The sequence below is a fragment of the Ranitomeya imitator genome, chromosome 6 (genome assembly GCF_032444005.1).
Source record: "Ranitomeya imitator isolate aRanImi1 chromosome 6, aRanImi1.pri, whole genome shotgun sequence".
NCBI classification, from domain to species: Eukaryota; Metazoa; Chordata; class Amphibia; order Anura; family Dendrobatidae; genus Ranitomeya; species Ranitomeya imitator.
Window position 1 is genome coordinate 47,259,284 of NC_091287.1, and position 13,828 is coordinate 47,273,111.

General features: G+C 41.8%; 1 protein-coding gene across 2 annotated transcripts in view; it reads right to left on the bottom strand.

The window, feature by feature from the left end:
* Nucleotides 1-7,954: 7,954 nt before the first annotated feature.
* The window catches only part of MKX (mohawk homeobox), a 120,272-nt gene continuing 114,398 nt past the window's right edge, over nt 7,955-13,828 (bottom strand). The window contains exons 6-7 of one of the 2 annotated variants that reach the window (XM_069729624.1): nt 10,378-10,411; nt 7,955-8,764 (exon numbers count right to left, since the gene is read on the bottom strand). In XM_069729624.1, the coding sequence (XP_069585725.1) occupies nt 8,575-8,764; nt 10,378-10,411 (224 nt within the window). In that variant the 3' untranslated portion in view covers nt 7,955-8,574. The remainder of the gene's footprint in view (nt 8,765-10,377; nt 10,412-13,828) is intronic. The other variant, XM_069729625.1, reaches the window with a different exon arrangement.

Consider the following 13,828-nt stretch of genomic DNA (forward strand, 5'->3'; position numbering starts at 1 on the left):
TTGTCACTTTTGAATGTTGGTTGTGCTTTCACACTCGTGGTAGCATGAGACGGACTCTACAACCCACACAAGTGGCTCAGGTAGTGCAGCTCATCCAGGATGGTACATCAATGCGAGCTGTGGCAAGAAGGTTTGCTGTGTCTGTCAGCGCAGTGTCCAGAGGCTGGAGGTGCTAACAGGAGACAGGCCAGTACACCAGGAGACATGGAGGGGGCCGTAGGAGGGCAACAACCCAGCAGCAGTACAGCTACCTCCGTCTTTCTGCAAGGAGGAACAGGAGAAGCAATGCCAGAGCACCGAATCCATGAGGATGATCTGAGCCCGACGTCCACAGATGGGGGTTGTGCTCACAGCTCAACATTGTGCAGGACGCTTGGCATTTGCCACTGAACACCAGGATTGCAAAATTCGCCACTGGCGCCCTGTGCTCTTCACAGACGAAAGCAGGTTCACACTAAGCACATGTGACAGACGTGACAGAATATGGAGATGCCGTGGACAGCGATCTGCTGCCTGCAACATCAGCAAGACCAGTTTGGCAGTGGGTCAGTAATGGTGTGGGGTGGCATTTCTTTGGAGGGTCGCACATGTTAGAATCTGTTTTGTTTTGACTATCCGCCGTCTTGTGGTTTTCTGGCTGCTGTTTTTTTCCCCCTGGTGCTTGGGTTGTCTTGGTCAGGTGATTGTATCACCCTTTATTACCCAGCCCCTGCCTCCCATTCCTTGCTGGACAACAGTGTTAATCCACTAGAGTTCTGGCTAGGTCTTTAGACAGCTTTCTGTGTTTGATATTTTGCAGTTCTGGGATCTCTGGTTCTGCTATCTTTGGTTCTGTTTTCAGTTTGTTTCTGCAGCCTTCTTTGTGTTTTCTATTAGGAGGTTACTTGTTTTTTGTACCCAGTCCTTAGATCTTTTAGGGACCTCCTTCCCCTTATCTATAGGTCTTCGCTGAGTTTAGACTAGGATCGTCGGTGGGTCTATTCGCAAGGAATGGTCTGCCCACTCCATTGTAGGGTTTCAGCCTAGTCTTAGTGCAGGGTCAGCTTTCCCCATCTCACCTAGTTCTGTGCTGCAGCTTCGTAAGTTTGTCCAGCCACACACATAAAAAAAATAAATTTCCCGAGTTCTTTCAATATGTGCAGTGTCCAGGAATTTGCTCGACGCTTGCAAGGGTTAACTTTGGAAGTAACCAACCTTCAACAGCACGTGAGTAATTGCTCTGGAGCACACCCTGAAGAACCTAAGGTAGGATTACCTGAGTTTTTTTCTGGTAAACGGCAGGAATTTTTTACGTTTAAAAATGCATGTATACTATATATTCGGCTTAGACCCAGAACTTCAGGAAGTGAATTACAGCATGTGGGAATTATTATGTCTTTATTGCGAGGTGAACCCCAAATCTGGGCGTTTTCATAACATCCTGAAGATCCTTGTTTGACATCAGTAGAAGCATTTTTTTTCCGCTATGGGGTTGATATATGATGATCCTGATCGGGTCACATCAGCTGAGGCAGAGCTCAGACGGCTTAAACAGGGCTCAGTGGATGCTGAGAGGTATTGCACCCTGTTCAGACGATGGTCCGCAGAGGTCAGGTGGAATGACCCAGCGCTAAAGAGTCAGTTTTTAGCAGGTTTGAGTGAAAGAGTTAAAGATTTGCTCATTGCATATCCTGCACCTAATACTTTGGAAACTGCTATGCAGTTAGCTATCCGTGTGGATAATGACAGCCAATACATCTTTTAACTGACCTGAGATATTAGAGAATAGCCTCCCCATACAGGTGACAATCCAGCAGCTGTCGACTGTACACTATAGCTGACAACTTGCTGTATCAGCCACGATCAGTGGTTGCACCATCCATATCTTTTTAACACCTTAGATGCTGCTGTCAATAGTGACTACATCATTATAAATGGTTAACAGAGTTTGAGGGCTTCCTCTTTATCCAAATTGGTCCACTCAGATCATGATTTTGTGGTCCTGATGTTTGCTATGGCAATTCATGACCAAACAGCGGCCTTAGAGTCTGCCGGCTATAGTAATCTGTTCAGAAGTTAGAGGCATTTAGGTGGTAAAAATACACATTTTCATTTCTGTCTCACCACTTTGCATTAATTCCTATAAAGCACCTGAAGAGTTAACAAACTACCTGATAGCAGTTTTCAATATGTCAGGGGTGCTGTTTTTAAAATAGTATCACTTTTGGGGGTTTCCCAGTATATAGGACCCCTAAAGTCACTTCAAACATTGATAAGTCCGTAAAAAAAAATTTAGTAGATTTCCTAGAAAAAATGAAAAATTGCTGCTACATTTTTAATCCTCCTAAAATGCTAATAAAATAAAATAACATTTTACAAATGGTGCTGATGTAAAGCAGGCATGTGGGAAATGTTATTTATTAATGGTTTGCTGTAGTATCACCATCTGGATTAAAGGGACAACCATTCAAATTTTGAAAATTGCAAATTTTTTAACATTTTTCTCAAATTTTTTATAAATAAACACAAAACATGTTCACCTAAATTTACCATTATCATAAAGTATAAGGGGTCACGAAAAAACAATCTCAAAATCACTGGGATTTGTTGAAGCGTTGCCGAGTTATTACCACATAAAGTGACACTGGTCAGATTTCAAAAATTTGGCTCCGTCACTAAGGGGTTAAGAGACAGGCGGAGTTAAGAGAAGACTCATATAATGCTGGACCCAGTCTCTCAGGATAGCCCCATTGACAGCGGGGAACCGATGCAACTTGGGGCGATGTCTTCTCGTTCCCAGGAGAGGGAGAAGAGGTTCGCTGAAGGGCTATGCTTGTATTGTGGTAAGGCTGACCATTTTATTAAGCAATGTGAGGTTCGCATGAGGAAAAAAAAAAGGTCAGTAGGAGTAACACTCCAGTTTGTATTGCGTTTTTACGGTCAGCAGTTTTTTTTTTTTCTGGTAATAGCACATATCATGGTCATTCCATTGATTTTCAGGTAATGGTCAATTGTGGTTCTGCACTTAATTTGATTGATCAACAATTCCTAGACAAATATAAGTTTGATTCTGAACCATTGTCATCTCCTATTCCTGTTGTGGCTATATATAACACTCCTCTGGAACATGTGTGTATTTCTCAAAGGTTTCCGGGTTCCCACTTATTGTGAATATGGAACATCAGGAGTGTATAGACTTGTTTGTTCTTGCTAAATTACCTTGCCCAGTCATCCTGGGTTTACCCTGGTTAAAAATGCACAATCCTTTGCTGGACTGGTCATCTAGTACTGTAAGGTCCTGGGGTCAGGGGTGTTATGGTAATTGTTGTAATGTTAACATTGCTGCCGTTGTTAAGAAGGAGCTACCTGAAGCCATTCAGGATTTCTGGAGGGTATTTTCGGAGGTCAAGTCGCAAGCTCTACCACCCCATAGAGATTACGATTACGCTATTGAGTTTGTTCCAGGTGCCATACTTCCTAAGAGTCGTTTATTTAATCTGACGATTCCCGAGAGGGAGGCCTTAAAGGAATACCTACAGACTAGTTTAGCTGCAGGTCATATAAGAACCTCTAAATCCCCTGTGGCTGTAAGATTCTTTTTTGTCAAAAAGAAGGATGGGGGCCTTAGGCCATGTCTGGATTTTCGGGAGATTAATAAGATCACTGTGCGCAATCCTTACCCGTTGCCGCTGATTCCGTATTTGTTTAACCAACTAACTGGAGCGAAGTGGTTCTCTAAGATTGACCTTCGTGGGGCATATAATTTGCTGCGGGTGAAGAAGGGCGATGAATGGAAGACAGCCTTTAATACCCCGGAAGGTCATTTTGAGTGTCTGGTGATGCCTTTTGGCCTTACTAATGTCCCTGAGTTTTTTCAAAATTCCATTAATGACATTCTGAGGTCGTTGTTTGGTAGGAGTGTTATTGTTTATTTGGATGATATTTTGATATATTCACCTGATCTGCAGTCGCATTGGCAGAGAGTCCGCGAAGTGCTACAGATTTTGAGTGAAAACTCACTCTTTGCTAAAATGGAGAAGTGCGAGTTTGCGGTACAGAAAATGAGTTTTTTTGGGTACCTTGTCTCCAGTGATGGGTTTGAGATGGACGCGGTGAAGATTCAGGCAGTGCTGGAGTGGCCTAGGCCTGAATGTTTGAAGTCGGTTCAGAGATTTTTGGGGTTTGCCAATTATTACAGAAAATTCATAAAGAATTTTTCTGTGATCGCTAAACCTATAACTGACCTCACCAAGAAGGGTTCTAATACTGTCCAATGGTCCTCTGAGGCTGTTAAGGCTTTTGAGCATCTCAATGAGAGGTTTAGCTCTGATCCTGTTTTGATCCAGACGGATGAGACCAAGCCATTTCTGGTAGAGGTTAATGCCTCTTCAGTAGGGGTGGGGGCAGTTCTGTCCCAGGAGGGAGAGGATGGGGTACATCCCTGTGCTTTCTTTTCTAAAAAAATATATCAGAGACTGAGCTCAACTATGATGTTGGGAACAGAGAGTTGCTGGCTATTAAACTTGCGTTTGAGCATTGGCGACAAGTTTTTACTGATCTAAGAATCTGATATATCTGGATGCTGCTAAACGTTTGAATGCCTGTCAAGCTACTAGGTGGGCACTGTTTTTTGCTCGGTTTCATTTCTCCATCAGATATATCCCTGGGACAAAGAATGTTAAAGTGGATGCTTTGTCTTGTAGTTTCTCTCCAGCAGTTAATACTGAGGAGGAATGTATTTTGTAGAGAGGGGTGGTGGTGGCAGAATTTGGTTCTGAGTTGGAGAGTAGCATCATAGAGGCCTAGAATGCTGCACCAACTAACACTCCGTATGGTAAATTATTTGTGCCTAGAGCCTTGCGGAGAGCTTTGTTTGCTGAATGTCATGTCATGTCTCAGTTGGCGGGTCATCCAGGGATTTCGGAAACTAGAAAGTCGATCGGTTGAAGTTTCTGGTGGCCAGGGTGGCAAAGAGAAATCATCAAGTGGCACCGTCAGTGTACTGTGTGCGCTAGGTCGAAGGCCTCACATGCCATGGCTGCAGGGTTGATGTTCCCTTTGGAGGTTCCTAGTTCGCCATGGTCACATCTTGCTATGGATTTTATCACCGGTTGTGGACTGGTTTTGTAAGATGTGTCATCTGGTCCCGTTGAATAAATTACCCTGCGCCAAGACTTTAGCTAAGGCATTTGTGAAAGAGATTGTCAAGCTCCATGGGGTTCCCACAGACATTGTTTCCGATAGAGGGCCACAGTTTGTGGCTCGCTTTTGGCGTGCTTTTTGTGATAGATTAAAGGTTCATTTATCATTTTCGTCAAGTTATCATCTGGAGTCCAATGGACAGAACGAAAGGAAGAACCAGGACGTCGAGCAGTTTTTGAGATGTTTTGTAGCAGACAATCAGGAGATGTGGTCGGAATATCTACCACTAGCTGAGTTTGTTCTTAATAATCATATGTCTTCCTCGGCTGGGTGTTCTCCTTTTTTTTTGCTGTACAGGGAGGCATCCATCTTTCGGTCCATTTTCTAAGATTGGGGCAGCGGTGCCTGAGGAGGAGACTTTTTCTTGAAATTTGGACAGGGTTTGGACCAATGTACGCCATAATCTGAAAGAGGCTAATAGGAGGTCAAATAAATATTTTGACATGAAAAGAAGGGAGGCATTGTTTGCAGTTGGGGACATGGTTTGGTTGTCCTCCAGGAATCTGCATTTGAAGATCCCTTCTAAAAAACTGGGGCCTAAGTTTGTAGGACCCTTCAAAGTGGTTCAGGTGGTTAACTCGGCAGCGGTGAGATTAGACATCCCCTCTGTCCTGGAGAATTAATTCAGTTTTTCATGTATCTTTACTGAAGAAAGTTGACACACCAGATAAGGAGACTATGCCGACTGTTCCTCCAGTTGATGAGTTTGAGATTTCACGCATTTTAGATTCCAGGTGGCACAGAGGAAGTTTGCAGTATCTCGTGTCCTGGAAGGGTTTTGGTCCCGAGGATAATTCCTGGGTGAAAGCTGAGGACATCTTCACAAGAGCAGAGAGGTGGGAGTAGGGAGAAGCGAATATTCATTTTTAATTTGCATCTGCTTATCTGAGCAGCGCACTGAGCGTTGTTTCCATTGATTTCAGTTATTTTCTGGTCCCCCTAGGCCTCCTGCTAGGTTCTGCTGGAAAAATGCTTGAGTTTCCCATTGATTTCCATTATTCTCGTTATTCGAGCCGAGCCAGTCAAAATTTCCAACCAGTACCAAGCACTTGAGCATTTATTGAACATTTGCCAGTATTCTAATTCTCTAATATTTTATTTAATTCACTGAATGGGCAGTAAACCTCATTGTCTGCAAATAGGGCTAGTATGAATAACTTTGGAGAACTATCAGGTAGTGAAGGAGGTTTCAAAATAAAAATAAAGGCTTAAAAGGTTTCATTTATGGTTGGAGATCTTCTTTAAGACTTTTTGCTGATACAGAATACTCAAACTAACTTGAAGGGAGCAATGTACCACCACCAAAGAAGCTGTGAAATTAAGTTTGGCACTTTGCAAAGATTTTACAAAACATATTCAGGACCATGTAAAAACGGGTCATGTGTGTCCTGATCCGCCTCAGTAAACAACTTGTTATATATTGGAAAGCATTCGCATTTCATGCCAGAATTAGTTGATTCCTTGCAGAAAAGGCAAATAAACATTCAAGATTTTTTTTTTATCCAAAGCTTTGTGGCAATGTGGATTATGCTTACTCAGACAACATCTAAAATTTGCTTAGCGTTTTAATCCAAAAAATATCAGAATTTTTCAGTATTATGAGGATCTCAGCTGTAACAAGTTAGTTCAGGAGATTGAATAAAGCCATTAGCACATGCGTTTTTATTGACAGCTACAGACAGTCCCATTTATCTGGCTATGTGCGAGGTCTAGTAGGCTAGGCTTGAGCAGTGTCTAGGATTACAGCTGATCCTCATTCTCTTAAATGGCACTGGGCTACAACACGAATCACAGCCAAAGATCGGAACTGTTTTTGGTTTAAAAAGCTCTTTTTTTTCAGTTTTGAAAGATTACTTTTTGCCACGAAAGTGTTGTAGTGTTTGCCCTCACTAATGTCACTCATTACAAAAAGGGGCTACAGAGTATATAAAGTATGATAGCACTCTTACAACAGCTTTCTGAGCTTTAAAAAAAGTGTTCTGGCAAATCACTAGCCCTATTAGTTCATAAAGAGGGCATGCATGGTAATGAATTGCTGTATAATTGCACTAGATTTAAGTACAATGGTATAATCGATGACTTAAAAATATGGTGCTGGAGAATGATGTTGTCAATACCATGAATGACAGGAAGAACAAATAAATAAATTTTGGAACAAATCTAACCAGACAAGTCACTCGAAGCAAGGATCACCAAGATAGGACTTTACTGATTTGGACACATCCTAAGAAGAGAGCACTGGAGAAGGACATCATGGTCTGAATAATAGAAGGAACAAGCTGAAGAGGAAGAACAGCAACTCGATGACTTGATACCATCAAGATAATGGCACAGAAGACTTTGGTGGACCTATCTTGGCCTACAGAAGATTGATCTTCCAACAGAGCACCGCCAGATGTATTTTACCTCTCTCACCACTGAAAACACACGAACGCTCATTCGAGCCAAACATTCATATGGATGATCGATTCAGAAGAAATTGCTATCAACAAATATCTAAGTTATATGTGAAAATATAGAGTTGGTGCACCATTATTTTGCTACAAAGCTCCGAAATAATTTTGTTTTGGGAATAACCATTATTACAATTCATTAACGTTCTATCAACATCATAAAAACAACTTATTAGTAAATGAGGTGTAGTGTTCTAAATTAATTATATTACAGAAAGCATTTATTACCAGTTGAACGACTGCCCTGAAAGTAACCTGAAATGTATTGACTTGGGTAAAAGGATTTAACAAACTTGTCCAGAATCACCAGCAAAATGTATGAAATTCTGAAAGTTTTATCAACTTTTCATTTTATTGCAAATTTTTTTTCATTTATTATAAAAAAAAAGAAGACTTTTTGAATTTTCTGATAGTCTTATCTCATGAAGATATCTCATCATTGGTAATTTACATTATCTGACAGTAGAAAACAACAACAAGGCATATCAATAATTGCCAATCGTCCATTGGAATGAATGCATCATTTCTGGCTTTGGTAAAATTTTAGTTCAGGTTACCCGAATACAAAAAGTCCGAGACTAAATATAAACATTTTTTTTACGGCATTCATAATTTAAGGCATAAATATTTCATATCATGCCCACGTTCTAGCTTATTACTGAAAGGCAAGGCACATATGGTAGAAGCAAGGCAGACAGTTTTTCTTATAAGCTGAATATTTATGCTCTATAGCATAAAATAAGTTAGTATTTTGGTTAAAAATAAAAAAACATAAGACGTAAAAATTTACATGTCCTGGGTAGAAGATATTATACATGGAAGTCCAAGTCTGGTGGAACTGGTTTTGAAAAGTCTACAAAATGTCCTAAGGCAGAAACATGCTTGTGGTTGTGATGACCAGTCCCGAGTGCTCCATTTTAGGTTGGAGGCCGAGTCCCGTTCATTGATATTGCTGAATTAGTGGCACTTTGACAGTCTTAACTTCTGATATATGTGATGATTTCTGAATGATGCAGCTAGTGGTCCCCTGCAGTTTGTCTTTTCCTTGTGCCAGATTCGTTAAGGCCATCGCTGCATTGATCTCCCTCCAGTACGTCTCATCTTTGCTGGCCCCTTTTTTATTAACTGCACTAGATTAAGTGAAAGAAACACAATTGCATCAGCTCATCTATTAAAAAGTATCAATCAATTAATAAATTATCAACTTTTTTCATCTTATAATACGCAACTTCACATAATAGTCATTAGAATAATTACGAGGCATTAGAGTTGAGCAAGAAGATTCACAGAAGCCTGGTCCATCGGCCACGTTGGAAGGCTATAGCTGCCAGACCAGAACCCTGTGAACTTCTTCTTGCCTCAGCATCCCTGGTTCTTCTGATTAGCCCAATGCTACATCCTCTAATGAGTAGAGGTGCCACGAATGTTAGAGGGTCACAGGGCTCTTGTCTGCCAGTAATCCATGGCCACTGAACCAGGCTCCTGCAAAATTTTTTGCTCTACTCTACAGGGCAACCTATTGTATGTAATATGTCAACTTTTTTTTGCGTTTCTATTTTTTGCTCCCCTTCTTCCCAGAGCCGTCAATATGGCCATGTGAAGGCTTGTTTTTTTGCGGGACAAGTTGTACTTTGGAATGGCACCATTGTTATTAACATACCGTGTACTGGAAAACAGGAAAAAAAATTCAAAGTGCAAAAAAGTGCAATTCCACAATTGTTTTTTGGATTTTTTTTTTACCATGTTCACTAAGTTACAAAATTGATCTGCTATCATGATTCTCCAGGTCATTACGAGTTTGTAGACACCAAACATGTATAAGTTATTTTGTATTTAAGTGATGAAAAAAAAAATCCAAAGTTTGCCAAAAAGAAAAAAAAAGTCGCCATTTATCGAGACCCGTAGCGTCTCTAATTTTCGTGATCTGGAGCTCCATGAGGGCTTATTTTTTGTGCACCGATCTGACGTTTTTATTGATACCATTTTGGTGTAGATACAATCTTTTGATTGTCTGTTATTGTATTTTATTGCAATGTTGCACTTTGATTTTTTTTCTCGCTACGCCATTTACCGATCGAATTCTTTTTATATATTGATAGATCAGGTGATTTTGAATGTGATGATATCAAGTATGTGTATTTTTGTATTTTTTTTTAACTGTTTAATTCTGAATGGGACGAATGGGGGGTGAGCTGAAGTTTTATATATTTTTTTTTTTTCACTTGCTTTAATAGTCCCCATGGGACACTAGAAGCTGCAATCATCCGATCGCTTATGCTACATAGAGCAAGGCCGCAGTCCTGCTCTATGTAGCAGAAATACTCTCTTGCTATGAGCGCCGACTGCTGGGTAGCAATGACATCCACAGGGATCTCCTGCAGACCCTTGGCTGTCATGCCAACCCATCAGCGACTCACGGTCATGTGACATGGGTGCCGATGGGCAGGGTTAATGACGTGCTTCCTGCGCATGCATGTTAAATGCCGCTGTGAGAGTTTCACAGCAGCATTTAACATGGTAACAACCACGGGTGGATCGCGATTCCAACCGCGGCTGTTAGGGGCACATGACAGCTGATCAGATCAGCTGTCATGGGCCGGAAAAGGTGCAGGCTCAACGCCAGAGCCCGCACCAAAATAGGGGGAGGCGTCCAAAGATGGATATATCTGTCATTGGACGTAAAGGGTTTAAAAGGACTGATCTCGATTCTATGCACACCACAAATGTAAAGCAGCTGACTCACCTTTGACATTTATGTGGTCCAGACTCCAAAGTGTCTAAAATAAAAACAAAGTTGATTATTAGTTATTTAAGTAAATTAAAATGCTGCCCAGAATATACCTTGCTGTTGATCAGCCATAGCAGAGACACATTGCTTTAGTTGATAATTAACATGACACAGCTAATTGTTAATTGACAAGACATTTACAATTGCCCAGACCCACGAGGTCTCATAATTACAAAACTCTCTCCGGGTGTTGTGCCTGCCCTATGGTGTCCCACTCCAACTCTTGCTGGAGATGTGTAAGTGTTGGAGTTGCCCACCTTTTTAAATATGGCAGCTTTGGGGAACAACCCTACCATGCTCTACACCATTGCTTTCTCTCAACTGGCCATGATTCATTGTCATCTCTCAAGAAAAATGTCAACCATTACCTTGGTGTTATCCATTGGCAATCTGTGCCCCCCTCCTGCCCAGTGCAGTGAGAAGTTTTTATGCCTCTAGTCTCGATGGATAGGTTCTTCGATGATTTCTCCACTCCCTTTTATTGTTCTAATCCCACTTTGTTTTTTGTTGTTGTTTAGACTTTTTATTTTGTGGGATCGTTCAGGATTTTTCTTATTAGCCAAGTTTTAACTTTCACAGCCCACATTGTGCTGTTATGGACATATTTGGGTGTTTTGTTGCACAGGATGTTTTTTTTTTAGCACAGGTGATAACATAATTTCTATATTATTGTCTCCACTATTGCAGCCCTTGTTATCTTGCAGCCTGCTTAGTTGCATATTTTATATGATTTCTATGATTTTCTAATGTTTGTGCTTTATTAAATACCGTACATTAAAGTTTGATAAAAACAGATTAAATGTAACAATCGAAACAGATGGGTTCGTGCAAACGTTAAACATTTAGTGCAGAAATTTTTCTCTTGGCAGGAGATACACAGGGACAAAAATGCCCGTTTTGCTGCGTTCTTGACTTGCGTTTTTGGTGCAGATTTTTCCCCATTAATCAGTATGAGGGAAATATGCAGCAAAAACGCTGAAAGAATTGACATGCTGCAGATTTAAATCTGCAAGTCAAAAAAAAGCATGAGACTTCAGGATTCTCATTCACTTTGCTGGCGTCAGGAAAATCTGCACTGAAAAAACGCAGCACAAACACAACGTGTGCACACAGCCTTAAAGGGGTTGTCAGTTTTATTTATTTTTTTTAATTTTCTACTGGATTACAAATCTATAAAACAACAAAGAGAGAGAAGTTACTCATTCTCCCCATGTCCAGCACTGACTCACCACCGCTGCTCCGGTCGTTGTTCATAGGCTGCCACGTCGAGGTCGAGGCTACACCACATGTGACCACGGCAGCCAATCACTGGGCTCAGTGGCTCTAGTCATCTATGTCTTACAAGCCAATAAAATAATAAAATGGACAACCCCTTTAACTACAGCAATGTGTGCTATATTTTTCAACTTATGTGCCACTTTGCAGCTAGTTTACTGCTTTACATACAACTGTTTTCCCTGCTTAAAGCAGTTTATTGTGTTGTGCTAAAAGTATTTTATATACAGATCTATATACCGTATTTTCCGGCGTATAAGACGACTGGGCGTATAAGACGACCCCCAACTTTTCCAGTTAAAATATAAAATCTTCTCAAAAGTCGGGGGTTGTCTTATATGCTGGGTGTAGTCTTATAGGGTGGGTGCGAAGCAATCTGCGGTCGACGTATATAGGGGGGTGAGTGGTCCCGATGACGAGGTGAGGGAGCGCCTCACCAGGAAGGTGTAAGTGAAGCACACTGTCAGCGTCTGGGATGCCAGAGTTATGCAAAACTGGCTCGCCCTTGTATCCTATTATCTCCTTCTCTGCCTCTGCTTCACTTAAGGTACCGTCACACTAGACGATATCGCTAGCGATCCGTGACGTTGCAGCGTCCTCGCTAGCGATATCGTCCAGTGTGACAGGCAGCAGCGATCAGGCCCCTGCTGTGCTGTCGCTGGTCGGGGAAGAAAGTCCAGAACTTTATTTCGTCGCTGGACTCCCCGTAGACATCGCTGAATCGGCGTGTGTGACACCGATTCAGCGATGTCTTCACTGGTAACCAGGGTAAACATCGGGTAACTAAGAGCAGGGCCGCGCTTAGTAACCCGATGTTTACCCTGGTTACCATCCTAAAAGTAAAAAAAAACAAACACTACATACTTACCTACAGCCGTCTGTCCTCCAGCGCTGTGCTCTGCTCTCCTCCTGTACTGGCTGTGAGCGTCGGTCAGCCGGAAAGCAGAGCGGTGACGTCACCGCTCTGCTTTCCGGCCGCTGTGCTCACACAGCCAGTACAGGAGGAGAGCAGAGCACAGCGCTGGAGGACAGACGGCTGTAGGTAAGTATGTAGTGTTTGTTTTTTTTTACTTTTAGGATGGTAACCAGGGTAAACATCGGGTTACTAAGCGCGGCCCTGCGCTTAGTTACCCGATGTTTACCCTGGTTACCGGCATCGTTGGTCGCTGGAGAGCGGTCTGTGTGACAGCTCTCCAGCGACCAAACAGCGACGCTGCAGCGATCCGGATCGTTGTCGGTATCGCTGCAGCGTCGCTAAGTGTGACGGTACCTTTACACCTTCCCGGTGAGGTTCCCCCTCACCTCGTCATTGGGGTCGCTCCCCCCACAATATGCGGCGACCGCAGATTACTCCGCACCTGCCCTATAAGACGACACCTGGCGTATAAGACGATACCCGACTTTTGAGAAGATTTTCAAGGGTTAAAAAGTAGTCTTATACGCCAGAAAATACAGTTTATATATATATATATATATATATATATACATATAATATTGAGGGATAAGAACACATGTGTGACATACCGTATAACTGGCTATTGGATATTATTGATAGCCAGTTGGACCCCTTGCATGTATCATATCTGCTGCAGCATAGTCCCTAGAAGTGTTCATTCACAGAACAATAAAAATTGGCACAAAGAAATTAATATAAGCTGCAACAACAGTTAGGAGCCAAAAACCATGGTGTTTGGTGTGTGGTCAGTGTCGGACTGCGGTGGCAAGGACACTTCAGTAACATTGACTTGGGTGGTCCACTATTTCGTTTCATGCAAATATTTTGTTACCCTCTTTCGCAAATTTACGTCTGCTTCTTCTATATAAACTAGGTAGTTTGTTGAATGAATGATGAGATCCTGCTTTTGTCTGTACATAGAGAATGAATGTAATGGTCAACTATTGCTGATGTTGGGGGTAAGTGGGCCACCAGAGGATTCTCCTGTTCTCCTGTGGGCCAGTCCGACCCTGTGCGTGGTTATGGGTGGAGTGTGGAATCCACCATCAACGATTTTAATCTTTTAACTTGAGACACTTTTGTAGCTATAACCAGGGTTACACTTTAAAAATTCTTTATTTTAAAATAAGACTTGAGGATGATTTCAGCAATCTACTATATAATTGTCTAAGGGGT